We start from the raw sequence: 20,491 nt of genomic DNA on the forward strand, positions 1-20,491 counted from the left end.
TCTTTTTCGGTTTTGGTCATTTTTCCGTACCTTCTCATCAGGGTTTGTATGTCGGTCAGGTAATTGACGAAAGATTCACGGTGGTGTTGTTTTCGTGCGATGATCATTTCGAGCAGGTTCTTCTCGTATCCCGCCGGGTAGAAAAAGAGTTTGAATTCTTCTAGGAAGTCCTCCCACTTTTTCCAGTTGTCAGAGTTGTTCCTGTACCATAACAGCGGTTTACCTCTTAGTACTTTAGGTAGTACCTGGAGTAATCGGTCCTGCGGGACGTCACCTGACGACGTCAGTTCATCCAAACGCTCGATGAACTCAACCGGGTCGCATGCGGTGTCGAACGATATATTCCATTCCCTCACGATGGACGACAGGTTCAGCTGGCTCGCGGTTCTGGTCTGGTCTTCGGATGTCATCTCGAAGGTCTCCTCCTCTTCTTCTCTGATGTGGTCGGACAGCTGCTTCCTCAGCTTGTCTACGGTTAAATTTACGGTCGGTAGTTTCCTCTCCCTACTTTCCCTTATTAATTCCTCTTTACTAAGGTTATAAATCCAAGAAGTTGGCATTTGATGCTGTATATTTACCTACTATAAAACGGGGCCAGTTTGTAATCGGTTACTATAACTTAAATAAAAATGACCAACAAAAAATTATCTGTTCTTTACTTTTGAATTGTAATTTTTGTTAAACGGGGTCGGTCGGTCGGTTGTCGGTCTATTTTTAGAACAATTACGCGGGTAGATAGTTAAGTTGAACGGTTAGTCGGTCGGTTGGTTATTTCTAGTGATTTATGATTTATTACGGGGGGCTAAATAATATTAAATATTGATGAGAATTAGTGGATTTTACGTTGGGCGCCAAATGTAATGTAGCAGCTCAGCAGGAGCTGGTCTGGATCACCGGGGAGCGACCCCTGGGCGAATCGACCTGCCTGGCCTCCCCCGAGAGTAGGGGTTGGGTGCTATATTGTAATGTGATACTTACCCTTATGACTAATGTTCCTAGTGCTTAGGGCTGGTACCTACCTAATAACTCTCAATTAATATGTACCGGGAAGCGGTCTTGGGCTAGCTCAACTTGGTGCCGGGCCTCTGAAGGAATGCCTGGTCACCTGGGGGATCTACAATGACCGTGAAGCGGTCCTAGCTATCCTGATCTTGATCCTGAGGCCCCTGGAGGGAAATAACCTCGGTAGGTGTACGGGGTGAGAATTAATAATGCCGATTAATTAGTGTAACACAATTCAGGCGGCACTGGACCCGCTTTATTTACAACCAGGTTAACTTATGTATCTAGGGTACTTACAGCTTATGTACTTAATATTAACCACACTACACAAATGCACAAATACTTATCACAGTTATCGATATTTATATTGATCGGGCCCTGAAGGGGCCAACGCGGATGTTCCTATCTTAATAAAGGGAAGGAATACAGGGTACAGGAGGTCGGGCGAATACCGGTGGTACGTGTGGATTTGTTCCAGGATTTGTGGAGTGTAGTTGTGTTGATAAGAACGTGTGGCTGAGGGCCGGTGTGTGTTCAGCGATTGTATAGTTCGGTACACGGCCGCTTTAAACTAGGCGACCCAGGCGTCCGTGTATTCCGGGGAACCTCGATCCGCTAGTAGGCGACCCACAGCGTAGGGAGGACGGTGTAGTGAGAACAGTGTGCGTGAATAGATACTTAGATAGATAGAGGTGCAGGGAAGGATATCGGGAACGGACTGATCACTCGCCGGAGCAGGAGGTGACGAATGGTGCCCGGGCGGCAGTCTGACGGCTATTTATAGGCGGGTCGCCCCGCGCCCCTTGTATTCTCCGGAGTCGTCTGTGTGGTGCCCCACCTCGTCTTGCGGGCGCTCTTGCGGCTTCGGAATGTGAGTAGGTGCGGTGGATGGTTTGGTAACGGCTCGTTACACTATGATTATTATGTCTCAATGATTTTCACTGATTATTGTAAACCAGCTTATTGTGACCACATTCTTTGCAATAAATGATTTTGATTTGATTTGATTTGATTTGATTTCACAGTGTACTGCGTCGCTGTATTGCTGTTGTTACGAGATGCTCTCCAGCAACAACAAAATGGCGGAGGAAGAGGAATAAACTGAGAGGGATTCAGCATTTTTAATTTGTAAGATTTTTTAATCAAGAAGTTTTCTTTTCCTTTCGACTTCTGTGAGCGTGGAACTGGAACTGGGCTCGCATATAGAATAGATAGGGAAGGCGCGCTTCTTTGTCGCCGCCGCCGCCGCGCCGCCGCCGCCGCCGCCTCGACTCTCGTGTAGTGGGCGGAGCACCTTAGGTATTTCGACTCACATATTATTATGAGCAGCAGCCACCAAATGATAACACACAATAAAAAAAAATACAATTTATTCATATTAGGTATAACTCTACAAACGCAATCATAAATTAAAAACAATAACTAAAAAACATTTTGATATTAAGTAAATTTTGAAGTCCAAGGCTCGCATTTCGCGTTCAATTTTACATCATTGAGTAAAAACAGCTCCTCGTATATATCACTACCACGAAGTAAAAAACTGAAACAAAAGGTAGGTAAAAGTTAGGTTAAACACGGGTTTCATGACACCATGTGTCTTATATTCTGTATCTACGAGTTTTGAAAATTCATGAAAATAAAAAAATATTTTCCATAGAAACTTTGTTGTCACGTGATTTTTTTACTAAGGAAAACGTTTTTTTTTCTGCAGGCGCCCGATTTGCAGAAAATGTAGGCATAACCTTGCAGACCACATTTATGTAAAAAAGCTATTTGAGTACCAAAGTACTAAATGTGCGCTTTTTGCAATTAGTGATTCAGCTCATTCATCTATCACAATAAATACTTACCTATTTAATTTAGTAAATGTAAGAAAAATACTCACTACACGCAATGATGAAAGATACTGCACCCCAGATCCGGCCGCGTATCAGATACACGATAAACGATATGATCATCAATATGATACTGATGAGGATAATGAAATAATATATTTGTACTAATATTGGAATGTCCTGAAAATAACAGACCCGCATTAGACAAGAACTAAAACAATTTATACGTATATATAATATAATTATGTACATGTAGGTATTTTATTAAAGAAAGTCACTCAAGAACGGCTGAACCGATCTGGCTGAAACTGATCAGTTACGATCACTGAAGCTAGCTCGACTACGGACGCTTCGCTATTGGTTGACTGTTACGTATACTTACAGCATGAAGCCCAATCAAGAGTATTATTGACAACACTATCCCCGTGCCCAGGGTGGGGTATATCACGCCGTCGTAGTGTTCGTCATGGTGGTACAAGTTCAGTGTTCCCACGCCAATGATGGAACATATCTAGAAATAATGTTAGAAACTTACTTATAATAATAATATGTGGGGACAATCTTACACACGGCCATCCGACCCCAAGCTAGGCAGAACCTGTGTTATGGGTATCGGACAGCTGATATATCTACACAAATACATAGATAGATACATATTAATTATAAATATCAACACCCAAGACCCGAGTACAAATATCTGTATTTAAACAAATATCTGCCACAGCCGGGAATCGAACCCGGGACCTTCGGCATAGCAGTCAGGGTCACTAACCACTACGCCATTCGACCGTCAACGACCGTCAACGACCGTCACTTCCATGGCTGGCTTCATCACGACCTATCACGTGCCCACTGCTGGGGCACGGGTCTCCTTCCAATGAAGGAAGGGTTTTAGGTCTAGCTCACCACGCTGGTATAGTGCGGGTCGGTGGATACCAACACAAGCAAGCTGGTGTTGAGACTGTTGAGAGAGTTGTCGGGTAAGTGGGCAACCCGACTGTCCGATGTTTTCAAGCTGCCCGAAGGCCTCTGACTAGGCTTAGCGACTGGCTTATAAAGGGAGAAATTGTACTCCGGTGACAGTCGCTGGTAGGTCATCTGTACTCACCAGGCTGATCCAGCCGAAGATGATGCAGCCCATTTTGAGGTCCGTGCATATGCAGTCGCTAACACGGGGTAAGGGCAGGTGGTCGTCACACATGATGACTGCTTCTCACACTACAGTGTCAGCTCAACAATAGGTATGGGTAGGTGTATCGGCGATGGTTATGGGCTAAAATATTTTAATTAAAAATCTTAAATAGAAACAAAATTAATGTAGGTCTATTGATGAGAAAGTTTGTGAGATAAGCAACATGATTCTGTATCGCGGAAAATCGACAAAAATTATGTATTTACATAAAATTATAGAGTAATTGGCTTTTGGATGGGTTTTTGAATCCAAATATTGGGGTTCAAATAATTCCCACGGGATTTTTTAAGGAGATGATGGAAGATGAACACGAGATAAAATATCACATTATGAGTAATCCATTTGCACATAGCTTAAGCTAATAAGTAGGAACTTATACAAATTTATTACCTGATTGGATAAAATAACTATTTTATTTTCTATTTATACGTCCGTTATCAAAATAAATATGTATTATAGTTTGATTATAGTAGTCTTTGATAAATTATCATATTTTAAAAGAAAAAAAACTGTATTTATCTTTGGTAACTGCATTAGACCTAAGAAGAATGACAGGGCTAAATTTATGGGTTAAGAGAGGTTTTATTCTGAGCTTTAGGCAATATTTATGGCTGAATTATAATGTAACACTCCTTCAGAAGGCCTTTGTCCAGAGCAGTAGGCTGATGATGCATAATGATGATGAGGATTGTGATGATTTGATTGTGAAGGTGCTTACTAGCAGGATTATTTACTCTTACACTTACTTTTAATGATCCACCCGACGACATTGATCCACCAGTAAAGGCTGATTATAAAACTGTGTAATGCTCGGCTGTCCCATTTCAAAACACAGTAACCGCCAACTTTAAAAAAAAACGGGTCTTTGATTTATACATTATTTTAGGCGATACCGCACAAAACTGCATTGTCAGAATATCAAAAAACCGCTTAGAAACGAAAATAAAATTTCTAAAAACCTAGTAACTCCACCCTGCGAAATCAAAAATGCCACGAAAACCATTTCAAAACATAGTAAGAGCCACCAACCATTTTAAAACACAGTAAGTGAAAATGACTTACTAGGTTTTAAAATGGTCAATGGCGCTTACTAGGTTTTGAAATGGTCAGCAAAGGACAATTTTCGTCCGTTAATTTTAGTAAGTCACAAATGGCATACATTATTACTAACACTTTTTTCGAACAAAATATCAGACATTTCAGAACCTGTATCTTTGCACCAATGAAACCTAGAGAGTTGAATTAAAAGTAGAACATAAGTAAATTTTGTCTTCTTTATAAAAGCTATAGAAAGTTTCAAATAGGGCTAGTAGAAAGGTTCTAACGAGAAAGGAGACCTGCATAAACAAAAAAAAAACAAGTTATAAAACTGATTTTTAGATAGAAATTTAGGAAATATTGTCTAATTGAAGGCAGCCATAAATAATTTTCATGTTAGAGCCTTCTGAATATGGCTATTTAATTCATTTACATAAAACAAAAAAACAAACATAAAAATATGCCCGTATTTCAGCTATTACTTATAGTGCCGTCGTGTAAAAGTGCTGCAAAATTGGATTTATAATATGTGAAGGATCCCAAACATATAAAAAATGAAATTATTACGCAATTATTGCAATTTCAATATACTTAACTTGTCTTAAATGACACAATAATGGCCCTTACTAGGTTATGAAATGGTCAGTGAGGGCGGTTTTAGGGTGAGAAAACCATATAAAACCTAGTAAGTGTTTTCTTTTGTGCATTACAGCAACAATTTTAGTCATATTTAAATGAAATAGTATTGTACGTATATAAAGCCTAGGTTCTGCCGCTTCTTTTAAGCTTACATTTGTTCAGATATCTATCATAGTTTTACCAGGGCATTGAAATGAAGGTACAAAAACGTTTTTTGGCTCTCCTGAACATTTTGTCTCATGGCTGTTACTGTGTTTTAAAATGGGACAGCCGTGCTGTTTCGAACATGTATTATTTGCATCACTTTCACATCTATCTATCACACCTACGGGTATATAAATAATCGAAGCACATACCCCGCTATATATTGCCAATTACTAAACAGTGGGCAAAGTGTTTGATTCAGATTAAATGTAGAATATGTAAACTTAGCTTCGTCACCCTACCCATGATTGGGAAAGATTAGAAAATAATAATTATAAAAATAATTAAAAATATAAAGTATATTTCACAAAAAAATGCGTCAATACATTGAAGAAGGCAACTTAAAAACCAGTATAGTAAAAAAAAATATTATATCTCTCGGTAAATAACTAATAATACATGGTGTAGAAGCAACTCCTAGTATACACCACCACTATGAAGTTATAAGCTGTAATTAAAATATTAAAAAATAGGTTACGTGCTACATATTTTATACCTATTGCTAGGTACCTACTACCTATATATTGATATTATGCAAAGAGAAGTCTTTTCAGATGTTAAAGGAACTATGTAGAATAATTTAACGTACCACCAGTAACCACGACGGACATGGATGCGATAACATCACGATCAATCACGAACAGAACAAACGATATCACGCATAGCAGAACGAAGAACAAGAACACGAAATAGTATATTTGTACGAGCAGAGCTGTGTGCTGAAAACAAAAGTTTAGGTACAAGTATAATCTTTTCACCACCAACCCGCACTAGGCCAGCGTGGTGGACTAGGCCTAAAACCCTTCCTTCATTGGAAGGAGACCCGTGGCCCAGACGTGGGGACGTGATGGGTCTTGATGATGAGATAAAGAGGGGTGTTATATGTTTAACGTGCCTGTGTATCTGTGGTAGCATAGTTCCGAAACGGCTAAATTTATTTTCGATTTGTTTTTTTTGGGCCATAGGTTATGTTACCCATATTTTACCAAAATCGGTTTAGCCGTTTACAAGTTTCGCTACTTTTAGATTTGAATATCGGGAGTTTTTAACACATGACCCTAAAAAGCAAAATGAAAATCAGTTCAGCCCTTTGAGAGCTACGCTACCACAGATAGATACACACATAGATACAGACAAAGACACGTTAAACTTATAACACCCATCTTTCCTACGGGTGTTAAAACGTAAAACAATCTTTGCTTCTTAACTGTTTTGTTTTCTTACCGAATGCAGTCCAACCAGCAGTAGGATACTCAGTACTATTCCGACTCCCAGAGTGGGATACACTATGGAGTGGTGGTATGCGTTGTCACTGTAACTTCTCAGAGTGGAGATACCCAGTATTGCTAGCACCTGGGATGAAATTAGCGCTTAATATTATTCAAGTACAACATAGTGGCATTTGATAAATAATCTTACTGAAGGTAGGTTCATAAGTAGGATATTATCAGCTGTTAGATTGGCTAAATATGGTTATAATTATGGTCTAAGAATGGCAAGATCATAAAATTTAATATAAATATGATAATATAATGTAAGGATGCAAAAGTAAAGGAAGGGTGAGAACGGAGTTCTATCGGGTTACGTATCCCATAATCTTTCAAATTAGTCCAGCGCACCCCGGGCAGTTAGGACTTACGCTACTCAGACCACGGGTTCAAACTTTAGCTCCACAATTTGTCACCGATTCGCTAAGAGGATCGAAGATCTTGCCTACCAATTGAGTCCAGCCCCATATCAGGCAGCCTGTCTTCAGCTCGGTGCAGAGACAGCGCTGCATCCGCGGCAGGGGCAGGCGGTCGTCGCACATCTTGTCTCTCAGAATAGTCGTCGCACATCGTGGCTCTCAGTAAAGAAATACATAGCTTTCTGAGGTTTACATGCTCGGTTTCGGTGGCAGGTTTGTCTATTAAATTTGCTGTTTAACTTGAGTAGTGATAAAATAAAATTCAATAGAAATACAAAATAAACTTTCCCGAGCACATTCCCGAGATGTTATTGATAAACGTTGATAAACGTATAGTCGTTTGCAATAGAATCCAACAATCATGTAAACAAACCAAATTGTCACGATTACTCCGTAATCACATACATTTGACGATCAATTATGAACATAGTCTAATTTCAACGAACGCACCATTGTTTTCACATTATCTTCAACACGATTTAACTTGTATTTATAAGTTAAATTTGTTAAAACATTTGCAACGTAAAAATTTCGAAGTATTTGACAAGCTGTCATCTTAGTTTTTTACTCATCGAACTCTATAAGTCATTGAAAAGTTAGTGTTGTTCGTAATCTGAAGTTATCTTTTATTTTTAATTTAATAAATTATTTTAATTTAATATTATTTGAATACAATAAAAAAAATTACAAGAGCTTAATATAATTAACCAAAACGAAAAAAGGAAGAGGAAGAAATGAAAAAGGTCGACGGCATTTTAGACACGGCAAGCGATGACACAGTGGTTCCATTTATAATTACGGTCACCGGCGACACTTCTGATAGTGATGATGACGAAGACGAAGATTTAAATTTGTTTTAATAAACACTTTTTTTTATATATAATCAGTTTTATTTTATAGTCTATGGCTTATATATTTAATCTAATTAGAACACTATGACATCACTATGGGCATAAACAATACGCTGTCAATGTCAGTCCGCCATATTTGTTTACATGATTGTTGGATTCTATTGCAAACGACTATAGTGTTATTGTGTTATTTTCTCTATGTTCTTGATAAATAGTCTATGAACTAAGGCTCCCATTCGCGCGACTCGAGGCTCGGCGCGGCGATCGCGACAGAAGTAGATTAAGTTCCTTGTGCTAGGCTTAACAAAGTTCACAATCGAATGAAGTGTAGTGTGTGGGCGATGACGGATTTGTCCACGGAATGGTACGGCTCGCGGCTCGGCTCGCGGTGCGTGAAGTGAATGGGGTGCTTTAGTCCAGGATGCATGGACATAGAACAACGCGGTTGTTGCACAGATGATACTTAGGAAGTTTGTGGTAGATCTGTGTTAAAAAGTTATTTTTCAATGTTTATTATGTCTCTTTTTTAGGTTATTTGAGGTGAATTATGAAATTAAAGGTAATATCTTATTTAGGAATTCAGGGAAACAGACCATGGGTTCCAAGTGTACGCTGCCCGTCCTACCAGCCTGCTGCTGTTGCCAGCTGCGCACAGGGTGTCTTATTTATGGATATTTGGTTATTGTAAGTTCATACAATACAATACATGAGAAATCTTTGTAATTATGGTGTGCATCAAAAAAGCCCCCTTTAGTGACGGATCACTAGGTACTTGTTCCTCATTTTATACACTCACGACACGAGCAATGAAAAAGTTTCAGTAAAGCAATGAGAAAATCCTTCACGGAAAAGCTATCTTACTGATTCCATCTTCTGCACTCTGCAATATTGAAATTACCAACTAAAACGTAAATATTATGGTAACTTCAATTAAATGTTTTAAAAAAAATAGGGTATTGAGTGTATAAACTTACTTACGTCCGGCGCACCCAGAGATGGTTACACATCCTAATCCTAACTAATATTATAAATGCGAAAGTAACTGTGTCTGTCTGTCTGTCTGTCTGCCTGTCTGTCTGTCTGTCTGTTACGCTTTCACGCCAAAAATACTGAACGGATTTGAATGAAATTTGGTATACATACGGTCTAGACCCTGGGAAAGAACATAGGCTACTTTTTATCCCGGAATTCCCACGGGAAAACTTTTTAAGGCGAAGCGAAGCGCGCGGGAACAGCTAGTAATTAATAATAGTCTAAAGGTAGCAGCTGTGTATTGAGCGGTGGTAGCTCTGTCGGGTAAGCGCCCGCTTCTCACGCAAGAGGTGCGGGTTCGAATCCCGGCGCTGACATGTACCAATGAGTTCTTTTAACTTAAGTACAATGTATACCATCGCTCTTACGGTGAAGGAAAACATCGTGAGGAAACCTGCATATCTAGGTTTAGCACATCTAGATATGTGAACCCACCAACCCGCAGTGGACCAGCGTGGTGGGAAATGGTCCAAGCTTAGGAAGGCAGTTTAGACCTTGGGGATATGCACAAAGGTTCCACTCGAGAGAGCCAGATGCAGGTACTTACACCCCCACAGAGAATAGAATAGAATAGAATAGAATAGAAAGGTAGAAGCTATATACCTACCTAGTGTTTCGATAAAATGGCCATATGGAGACACCTTCTCATAGAAGAGTATACTTTTTTGCAAGCAAGCAACGCGTGGCACGACGATAGTTAAGTATCGTCGCGATTCACTCGCCTGTGGAGAAGAAGATCATCAGCCAAATGATCGTCCACCCCCGTGCAATATACAGGGTGAGTCTTTCGTAGGTGCATATGCGGAAGTATGTTACAGAGCTCTTCATTCTGAACAACTTTTGTTATAATGACCTTGGGATATTCTCGAAAAAAAAAATATCTACTCTCCATACACAGTGTTACGTAAACAACCATTTTTTGTATGGGGAAGCATCTTTTTCTTTTTTCGTTATATCCCAAGGTCATTATAACAAAAGTTGTTCAGAATGAAGAGCTCTGTAACATACTTCCGGATATACACCTACGAAAGAATCACCCTGTATCTTTCAAGTCTCTTTTACAATCACAATTGTATTGTCTTATTTTTCAGGTAATATGCGCATCATCAATGCTTGTATTTATATGTATAAAGTTCAGTCCGTTTATTGATAGTGAGAAGCTGAGTGCGAAGGATTTGACGATATCGCTCAGTGTGAACAGTGTTTTGATAGCATTGAATATTGTTCTGGTCGTCGGTCTACATAGGGTAAGATACTTGACGATATAAATAAATGCTAGTAAAAAGTAGAGTGACCAGCAAAAAAATTTCTATGGATTAGGTTTTTATTTAAAGTTGTAGATCAAATTATATTAATGTAATATTAATTTTGCATGTAATTATTTGAAACAGGACATTGCATGTTATAATTATAGTATACCTACACTTAATTTGTACATCCAACTAGGACAGAACATAGCGCTAATTTTAAAACCCTAACATCATATCTTACCTATGTTTCACAAATAAATAATTTTGATTTGATTTTTTGATTTTGAAATTTTGATCTTAGAGCTTTGAAGCTCTTGTTTTGATATAAGTAGATAGTTTTATTACAGAGAGTAACACCGTGTCTTTTATCCTACAGGTAGCGATTATCCAGACATTGTAAAACAGCCTCTTTTCGCGACACTCTACAAGTAAATTATTATATACGTATTATTACAGGAAGTGGCGGCATTGATCAAGGCGTACTGTTGGCTACTCGTTGTACTGCAAGTGATGTTCGCTGTTCTCACGTTCGCCCTAGTGTTCAGAGCTGTGCTACAGCATCTCTATTGGCTAATACTTCTATATTTGGGGATTTTCTTCTTATTTACAGGTCAGTTCTAAATGTAACTTATATTTTGTAACTTTAAATCATAAAAGGAAAGTAGATAAATATTAAGAATTGTAATTTCTAACATCACACAGTCATGACGCACATACTTACATAATCAGGGCCCCAAGTCTGCTAAGGAATGGCGGCACAGTTGTGTGTCGGCAGCATGGGTTTCGCTCTGTAGGTATTCATTATCTGCGTTTTAGTAAATATTTATTGCATATTTTTTTAAAGAACTAACGTTAAAAACTGTAATAAGTGTTAAGTGTTTCATATTGCACTACTGAGACTCACTAACCAAAAGAAAACAGATACCTAAAGTCGGAAAACCATTCAGACGACACAGCATTGAGCCGCCATTCATTAGCAGACTTGAGGCCCTGGTTAATGGATTCGTGCACCATCACTCATTTAATTTCATTCATAACTGCACAATGGACAGTCATCAAATTTTATCAACAGTCAAAAATACTTTAACCAATTTCGAAAAAAGGAGGATTTTCTCAATTCGTCTGTATGTTGTAGGTACCTATGTTTCTGTGCAACCTTCCAGTAGCTATGGCAGTATGTAAAATCTCCGGGTACGGTAGTGTCCCCGCCATGTCGAACAAAAACAGTCATATTGGGCCTTACTTACCACAAAAACTTAGACCGTATTTAACAGGTGTTTAGCGCTGTCAAACGCTTACAAAATCTGTCAAATTACGATTTAAAGTTTAAATCGTAATTTGACAGATTTTGTTTGAATTTTAAACACTTGTCATTTAGGGTCAATTCAGACGTACCACAACCACACCACAGACACAACCACACCACAACCACGCCGTGAGGTCGGGCGTATATTTTGTATTGAAAATGAATAATCCAATTCACACGTGCCACATTTTGCCGTTGTCATCGACCACCTGTGTAATACGACCACATCGCAACCACATCGCAACGACAACGGCAACGCAACCTCATCGACATTTTGTCGCTGCCACAACGCAACTGCAAAAAGCCGCTGCGAAACAATTCACACGTAACCACAGCTTGACCACATTATGTCGCTGCGACGTGGTGTGATTGTGGTACGTGTGAATTGACGCTTAAACACAGTGTTTAAAGTTTTTTGTGGTAGTACAGATTATGTTTTAGGTAAGTACTTATAATTATTTTAATATTGTTTCCTTCATTGCAGTGTATAATTTTGGAGTGATAATGTACACAAGAAGCGCCTACATTCAAATGAAAGAGTAAGAACATAGAACAACGCGAACTCGGGTGTACTAAGAAGAATGACCAACTAATGAACATGCTTAGACAGCGCGACTTTTTACCGTGAGCTCACGACGAGCTTCCAGCGGTAATACCCTGATTACACCTGCCGAGTAGACCGGCCGGGTGCTAGCCGTTCATTGGTCGACGGTCGGGGGATACTGTCTCACCAGTCTCCCTGCCGAGTAGAGTGGCCGAGTGCTAGCCGTTCATTGGTCCACGATCGAGGGATACGTCCAGTTCGTCAGTACGCCAGTAGGTATATAGAATGCGTGGCTCGACTAGAGTTTTGTCGCGTTTGCCTCGTCTGTGGAGATCCACTTACTCCGTGGAAGCCACGTTCAGACACGCATTCACACGATGAGAACTGTGGTAAAACGATATAGGTACAAGGTACAGTTTGATCTGTATCCAGAAGCTTGGTTTTATAAATGCAACTAGCAATCATTGTTATTGTCAATAGCAATAAAAGTATTAATAAAGGTTTAAATAAAGAGGTTCTTAGTGTAGGTATATGAACGTTTTTAAATATTTTATTCAATAAATAAATGGTTGACTATATAGTGAGTGCCTAAAAAAATAAATTTTATAATACAACAATAATAAAATTATTTTTTCTCTTCTTCTATCTCCAAATAAGCACCTCTTACACGACATGCTAATAAATAGAAACCAACTGCAACAAAGGTAGTCCATTAATATGTTATCTTTTATTCGTAGCAGATTACTACAAAATACTATTTCGCACACACATATTACACTCATGGGCAATGAAAAGGTTAAACTGAGAAAATCATCAAATTACTCCTAAGCGGAAAAGGCTAGCTTAATGACTGCTTCTGCAACATTGAAGTACATTTAACCGAGCATAAGGATATTACCAACTTAAAACGGTAATAGTTTGTTAAAAATTTAAATTAAAACTTTGAAAAAGTTGTGGTCGTTTGGTGTCGGAATTTTTTGAGTGGAACTATTTCATTGCCTGTGAGTGTTATTTCAAAAAGAGGGGGATTATAAAAAGTTGGCGTAGTACCTACCAGTAGGACTTTGGCTTTTTTATGTCAAGGTACTTGCTGGCAGCTGGGAAAAATTTTGTTTTTTTCCGACTTCAGAGTTACTTTCTGCCAACGGGAAGGGCAAGGAAAATACTGACCCACACATGAGATGGTCCTAGCTTTTATTGAAGTCATATAATTATGTAGAATAAAATATAAGTTAAAATATAGTTTAAGTGCTTACCTATTGCAATGATTGAAAGGAAGCCGTATAGATACCACCCGATTATTAAAAAGTAAATCATTGCGATAAAAAAATAAATTATCGAAATGAGATGGTAATAAGCGTAAATTTTAATTAAAATTACGATTTTCTGAAAATAAAAATAGGTAGATTTTATTATAATTCACCTACCTTAAATAAAAATTAAAAATAAATAATGATAACCTAACCTACCTTAAGAAAACCTGGACATGCAACACTTAAAATGGCATAACTTTTAAAAAATCTAACGTGATTTTGATAAAATAAGGCTAAAAACACTTGAGTTTTCTTTTATGGGTAATTCTACCGTATACGGATTAAAAAATAAATAAAAACGAAATCACATTTACACATAATGAAGTAGATTTTAAACTTTTATATAATGATGGGAACCAAGGGCGTACCCAGGATTTCAGCTAGGGAGGGGCAGCTCATACATGTTTCATTTTGCGCAGAGTAGGTAACGCGTTTTTAATTCCCACTTGGCAGGAAAATTTACGTTTGTTTTATCTTCAAGCCCTTTCGAAACTGGTGACGAATGTGCGCTCGATTTTGTAATTTTTTTAAGTGTTAAACTTATTTTGCCGCTTCGAACCGAAATGCATCGTTTTTAGGGTTCCGTAGCCAAAATGGCAAAAACGGAACCCTTATAGTTTCGTCATGTCCGTCTGTCCGTCTGTCCGTCTGTCACAGCCGATTTACTCGGAAACTATAAGTACTACAGTGATGAAATTTGATGGGAATATGTGTTGTATGAACCGCTACAAAAATATGACACTAAATAGTAAAAAAAAGAATTGGGGGTGGGGCCCCCCATACATGTAACTGAGGGATGAAATTTTTTTTTTCGATGTACATACCCGTGTGGGGTATCAATGGAAAGGTCTTTTAAAATGATATAAAGTTTTCTAAAAAACATTTTTCTTAAAGTGAACGGTTTTTGAGATATCAGCTCTCAAAGTCGTAAAAAGTATGTCCCCCCCCCCTCTATTTTTATAACTACGGGGTATAAAATTCTAAAAAAAATAGAGGTGATGCATGCTAATTAACTCTTTCAACGATTTTTGGTTTGATCAAAGTATCTCTTATAGTTTTTGAGATAGGTTGATTTAACTGTAATTGCTGCTACGGAACCCTTTGTGCGCGAGCCCGACTCGCACTTGGCCGGTTTTACATATTGTTGTTAATGCCTAAAAAAATTCTGGTTTATATCTGAAGTCAGTTTGCCTGTGACAGGCGACGAAAATGCGTAGAAGGTACATTGATCCTGACACCGGGCCAGTTAAAAAATTAATGTTATTTTGCAGTTTTAGCTAATTTTCTTTAGGTACATTCTTATTTTTGTTGTAAGCATAGTAATGTTTGCAAAAGACAATGATTCTATGATATTTGTTCGAAAAAACAGCTACGCACAAAGTCGGAAACATGTCATAAGGTAGGTACTATGGATGGAGAGGTATTCCACAGCTCTGAGGATAATCGAGTTATCGGTCAAGATCCTTATTTACCTTACTGGGTAACACATCCATCTACGAGCATTTTTGTTCTAGTGAAATACCACTCAAGCTAGCCAAGCAAAAGGTGGGAAATCCTGTTCCTCTTCAGTGATCTGGACACCAAAATAAAGGCAAGCCAGAGATGAGGAATAGGGGTCCTCCCTCTGGAATCTGATGTCCCTACTGCCCAACAGCTGGCCAGAAGCTGCCCTGCCCCTTTATGATTATCTTTACTATAATTTTCAATAGGTATATACCGGAGGAGCGGTGGTAGCTCAGTCGGGTAAGCGCCCGCTTCTCACGCCAGAGATGCGGGTTCGAATCCCGGCGCTGACATGTACCAATGAGTTCTTTGAATTGAAGTACAATGTATACCATGGCTCTTAAGGTGAAGGAAAACATCGTGAGGAAACCTGCATATCTAGATTTAGCACATCTAGATATGTGAACCCACCGTAGTGGGAAATGGTCCAAGCTTAGGAAGGCAGTTTAGACCTTGGGGATATGCACAAAGGTCCAATCGAGAGAGCCAGGTGCAGGTGCTTACACCCCCACAGCGAATAGAATATAATAGAATAGAATACCTAATAATAGAGACTGAAACTGAGGATTTGAGCAAATAATGTTAATTTTATATTTCACCCCTGAAAGTTGTCATTTATCTGATGGAAGTCAAAACTAAGTATATCATTAGAATAAAAAAATAAGCCAAAAGCTAAGTTTTCTGAATTAGTTTTTTGTTTTTATGATATAGTTGCAATGATTGATTTAAGAAAGTGATTAATTCATATTTTCTGTTAGGTATTTATTTCAGTCAATTAAGTAGGTATCCTAAGCAAATTATCGTAATGCACAAAATGTATGTTAGTGGTTTTGAAACCCAGATAGCACGAATGTGATATTATGACTTTTCCGGGAAAACGGGAAATGTACTTATGTTTTTTTATTATTTTTCCCTAGCACTTTTAGGCATATAAGGCGATATTATGCATTTTTTTTAAACATATGATAGAAAAAAAAACTCAGGTTCGAAAGGGCTAGGGGGGGGCAGCTGCCCCCCCCTGCCCCTACCTGGGTACGCCCATGATGGGAACATTAAATAAAAAAATCAGGGATTACACGGCAGTAGTTTAAGAAAAAATATGAACTTTTAGTTTTATTCAATAGACACGAGTGACTATGAAGTCGACATGAGTGATACAATCCATGTTTTTTATCATAAAACAATCATTTATAGTTCACAACGTTATTCTATAATATTATTGTCATTACATATAAACCATAATATACTTACCGGTTTTTTTATCATAGGTTCACATAACCTATGATAAAAAAACCGACCAAGTGCGAGTTGGACTCGCGCACTGAGGGTTCTGTACAAGTCTACTATCCTGAGATAATTTTCCTTTTAATTTCGTCATATATATACTAGGTACCTACATCCTTGAATTTTTTCATATTTTTTGGACCGACCATTTAGCCAGCAGGGGAGGGGGGAGTCTAAATAAAATTAGCACTTTGAAGCTTAATATTTTGTAAACCAATCAGTGAATCAAAAATGGTTTGAGCATACCATAATAGTATTGAAAGACCTATTCAACGATACTCCACAGTCCACACTATCGAAACAACGCGAAAAAAAATCATCCCACTTTACGTGTAGGTACCTACCCCAAACCATATTTTTTTTCAATATTTAATTTTACTTAGGTATTTGTCAGGGCTGTAAATTTATATATTTATGAGAAATATCAAGACATCAATCTTAACCCGTTTCTGAGAAAGGGGTGGTGACAGACAGACAGACAGACAAACGGACAACAAAGTGATCTTATAAGGGTTCCTTTTTTTTCCTTTTGAGGTACAGAACCATAAAAAAACGAAAATAAGTTCAGCCATTTGGGAACTCTACGCGCCAACCCCAAGAGGTAAAAACAGGGTATGAATTTTGATTTTGGGCACCTTTTAACTTTAAATATAGTTCTTATATTATTATCTATATATTATATATATTTTTTTAAATTATTAATTGTAAATATCTTGTATTTTTATTTTTACTATTACTTTAATATTTATCTATTATTATTGTAAACATATTTTAACTTTTAGATTACTTTTGTCTTTCCCAAAAATTTCGTCCGTCTGCTTGCTATTTTGTCATTGTTGCTCAGGCTACGCGACGTACATCAAAAGAACACTGGCTCCTAAGATACATGTTACCCTAGTTTAGAAGTCAGGGGTCTTATTATACAAAATACAAAATTGTTCTAGCCTAATTTATTTTATACCATTACTAATTATTATAGTAAGTTTTGGAAATTTTTGTTATTTAAACTGAATTATTAGTGATGTAAAGGTAAATTTATGTTATGATTGTTATAAGGCTTTATGAATAAATAAATTATTATTATTATTATATCAAAAAATATGATGATGGAAACGGAAGGCAGCCAAGGGAACGCCTCAACGGAACACAGCATCTACCTCGTGTAGACTTGAATGATTCGTATTGACTGGTAGGACTTATTGGTATCATTTTGCACCTTACATATAATTATCAATTATCGCAATTAAACAAAAACTGTAAAATAAAATAATAAAAAAAACACTTTCCAAAAACCACAAAAAATTAAGAAAAAGTAAAATTCGTTAAAATTAAAAAAAAAACAAAAATTCAGAAAAATTTATTGATTTCTTATATCTACCTAAGCACGGGTACTGTTCTGTCATGTTTCTGTCCTTAGTGGTACCTACTATTTGCGGATATCGGACCTACTTATTTTCGGATTACTTTTTCACCACTTTACGCCAACGCGGCAGCGACTCTACTCACACTCCTTTAGTTTTTCTAGACATTTAGTGTACGAGCGTAGGCCACTCGTTGTACACTACTTTATAATCATTTTATGAAATTAAACCTTGAACATATGACACTGGGCTTAAATATCAATGTCTAGCATAGAGTCGAGTCGCGGTGAGTTGTTATAATGTGCGAAGACCTTAATAGGTACCTGCTTACATATTTTTGTACTATCACATAGAATGAAAAAAAAATCTTACTTTTATGTGGTTTTTTGGAGTAGATTTTTTTATTATAATTTTTTACCTTTCAGCTACAGAACCCTAAAGACTTTACATAATAATATACTTACCAGATGGAGTGCTATGACAGCTATAAGATATATAGTCAATAATGTCGAATGATAAACAATTAAAAAATAGTATCTTAAACTATTCTCGTCTTTTTTCCTCCATTTAAATAATTCTCGGTCTAGGGCTGCTGCCAATAGAAGAACACTATTTACAATCTAAAACATTAAAAATGGATTATTGTTAGGTGTAGGCACATGCCGGTGCTTTGTGTAACCAAATCAGGTAAACTAAATACAAGATAAATAGATCGCTGTTTGTAAAGGTAAGCGTCCACGTTTCGGTATCATTCGGTCATAATCGGACCAAACGGATTTTCTTAAATGTAGGTTCGAATAGGTGAACGCCCTTCTTTCTGTACAAAGAATACTGAATACAATACGTCCATTGCTCTCGGTGCCAAAAGGTGGACGCTTACCTTAAGAGGAGAGTATACCGTCGCGATTCTAGCTAAATAGGTATTTAGGAAAAGATTTGTTATCGCTTGCGCTCTCATGCCCCGGGCACGGGTGCGACAGAGATGCACTGCAGCACGCGACTGACAATAGGTACTTTTCTTAATGAAATTCTGGTTTCGGGAGAAAACGTTTTACACTAACTAAATATCAACCAATCTTTGAGATTTTGGTGTCAATCGCTTCAGCATAATACATAATAGGTTTATAGGTTTCGCTTTTTTTTTTAATACATTGTTATTGTTCAACCAACGGCTTGAAAGCGGCACAAAAATTACGTTATTTGAGGTGCCTATAAGTTTGAATCTATAAAAAAATCGAAAAAAGAAAAAGCTATAAACCTAGTTATTCCTTGTGTCAATAACATACTAAAAAATCATGGATATTGGATAATATTTAGAGGTAGTAAAACGTTTTCTCTTTTTGTATGGACGAGCAAGTGCTATACTCTTCTCTTAAGGTGCATTTTCATCAGGCAGTGCGCGGCAGTCCCGGGCCTGATTGCCCAGGGCCAGGCCAGGATCCTGCCACGACCTCGAGACGTATTATATAGAATAGATACTCTTGCCTCCGTTCTTGTCAAACAGCCCTTTTTCGAACGGAGAGTAGTTTGTAAAAAATTAACGTTCATCAAAAAATTTCATATTTATACGATGAATTTAGAAGCATTTGACTATGTTTTTGACTTTACACCATCAGCCCGCACTTGTCCACTGCTGAACATTATCCTCAACACTGTCCTCGGCCTTCTTCATTCATCCACTGCGGGCTATCGGGCCATCCACCTACTATGTCTATGCTAGTTCCACCGGTCATCGGTTATTAACATAATTATTATACAAACATTAACACTTACGAGAGACGAGTAAGAAAGTGCAAGGCAAAATAATAAATGCGGCATCCCACAAGTGGGTACACTGATTAATATATATTTCAACATTTTAACCCTGAATTTCACAATAACGTATCGTTTTGTCTCTTTTAATTAACTTGGTCGATCGTTTTAGCCTTCAATAAAATAAGACCGTCTTTTGCGCTGTAATCCAAATGCTATGAATTATAAAAGGAGATGTAAATTATTGTTTAATTAAAATAACACTACAATAAACAATAACCATAGACTTAGTATATACTAGCGTAAGAGCGTATAGTGCCACAATCTTATCTGTTCCGGTGGCGACGTCGCTGTGATTGAATCCAGTGATGCCATCGATTAAATTTTGCCTATTTCTGGTTTAAACGATTTCATAAGTATAGATAAATCAAAATATAGGGTCGATAGTAAATGAAATAGGATATAATATATCAAACGACAATTGTTGTATAAAAAAATTGTCCACGAAAAATTTGTCCCAAACAAAATTAGTTCTGATTATGTTCTGACTTCTGATATAAGACATTAAATCTAGATTTTACAATGATAAGTATAGGTAATATCTGTGGGTCGTGGGAATAACGAGATAGAAAACTATTGTACTTGATTATTATTGATTTATTTATGAACACTTTATTTTTTTCATTTTCTTAAGTAAC

At 37.5% G+C, this 20,491-nt stretch overlaps 2 protein-coding genes and 1 long non-coding RNA gene across 7 annotated transcripts; 1 reads left to right on the plus strand and 2 right to left on the minus strand.

The window, feature by feature from the left end:
* Nucleotides 1–2,355: 2,355 nt before the first annotated feature.
* LOC119692733 lies at nt 2,356–7,923 on the minus strand. 5 transcript variants are annotated; one of them, XR_007267327.1, is made up of 7 exons: nt 7,550–7,922; nt 7,135–7,263; nt 6,500–6,629; nt 3,946–4,110; nt 3,220–3,348; nt 2,888–3,017; nt 2,356–2,542 (listed from the first exon to the last, which is right to left on the minus strand). XR_007267327.1 is itself a non-coding variant. In XM_038114209.2 (5 exons), the coding sequence occupies exons 1-5, from the start codon at nt 7,718–7,720 to the stop codon at nt 2,487–2,489; spliced, it is 537 nt and encodes a 178-aa protein (XP_037970137.1). In that variant the 5' UTR covers nt 7,721–7,923; the 3' UTR covers nt 2,356–2,486. The 5 variants fall into 5 exon arrangements, 2 of the variants coding, with proteins under 2 accessions (XP_037970137.1, XP_037970138.2); XR_007267326.1 differs by having other exon boundaries at nt 7,628–7,921; XR_007267328.1 differs by lacking the exon at nt 3,946–4,110 and having other exon boundaries at nt 7,628–7,923.
* Nucleotides 7,924–8,937: 1,014 nt separating this feature from the next.
* On the plus strand, nt 8,938–13,403 carry LOC119692731. Its single transcript, XM_038114207.2, has 4 exons — nt 8,938–9,132; nt 10,572–10,727; nt 11,187–11,340; nt 12,521–13,403. The coding sequence occupies exons 1-4, from the start codon at nt 9,043–9,045 to the stop codon at nt 12,577–12,579; spliced, it is 459 nt and encodes a 152-aa protein (XP_037970135.1). The 5' UTR covers nt 8,938–9,042; the 3' UTR covers nt 12,580–13,403.
* On the minus strand, nt 13,123–20,099 carry LOC119692732. Its single transcript, XR_005254350.2, has 4 exons — nt 19,815–20,099; nt 18,506–18,661; nt 13,837–13,966; nt 13,123–13,273 (listed from the first exon to the last, which is right to left on the minus strand). It is a non-coding gene; the product is annotated as an uncharacterized LOC119692732 (long non-coding RNA).
* Between the last annotated feature and the right edge of the window lie 392 nt (nt 20,100–20,491).

The sequence above is a fragment of the Plutella xylostella genome, chromosome 18 (genome assembly GCF_932276165.1).
Source record: "Plutella xylostella chromosome 18, ilPluXylo3.1, whole genome shotgun sequence".
Taxonomy (NCBI): domain Eukaryota; kingdom Metazoa; phylum Arthropoda; class Insecta; order Lepidoptera; family Plutellidae; genus Plutella; species Plutella xylostella.

What these genes read in the sequence shown, in the direction of transcription:
- LOC119692733 (XM_038114209.2), bottom strand. Translation starts at nt 7,720, where the DNA reads ATGTGCGACGACCGCCTGCCCCTGCCGCGGATGCAGCGCTGTCTCTGC. An exon ending in TGCTGGTTGGACTGCATTCG is followed by an intron (nt 3,349 to 7,134) that starts GTAAGAAAACAA and finishes CATTATTTCTAG; the next exon opens with ATATGTTCCATCATTGGCGT. An exon ending in ATCTTTCATCATTGCGTGTA is followed by an intron (nt 2,543 to 2,887) that starts GTGAGTATTTTT and finishes CTTTTGTTTCAG; the next exon opens with TTTTTTACTTCGTGGTAGTG.
- LOC119692731 (XM_038114207.2), top strand. Translation starts at nt 9,043, where the DNA reads ATGGGTTCCAAGTGTACGCTGCCCGTCCTACCAGCCTGCTGCTGTTGC. An exon ending in TTTATGGATATTTGGTTATT is followed by an intron (nt 9,133 to 10,571) that starts GTAAGTTCATAC and finishes CTTATTTTTCAG; the next exon opens with GTAATATGCGCATCATCAAT. An exon ending in GATTTTCTTCTTATTTACAG is followed by an intron (nt 11,341 to 12,520) that starts GTCAGTTCTAAA and finishes CCTTCATTGCAG; the next exon opens with TGTATAATTTTGGAGTGATA.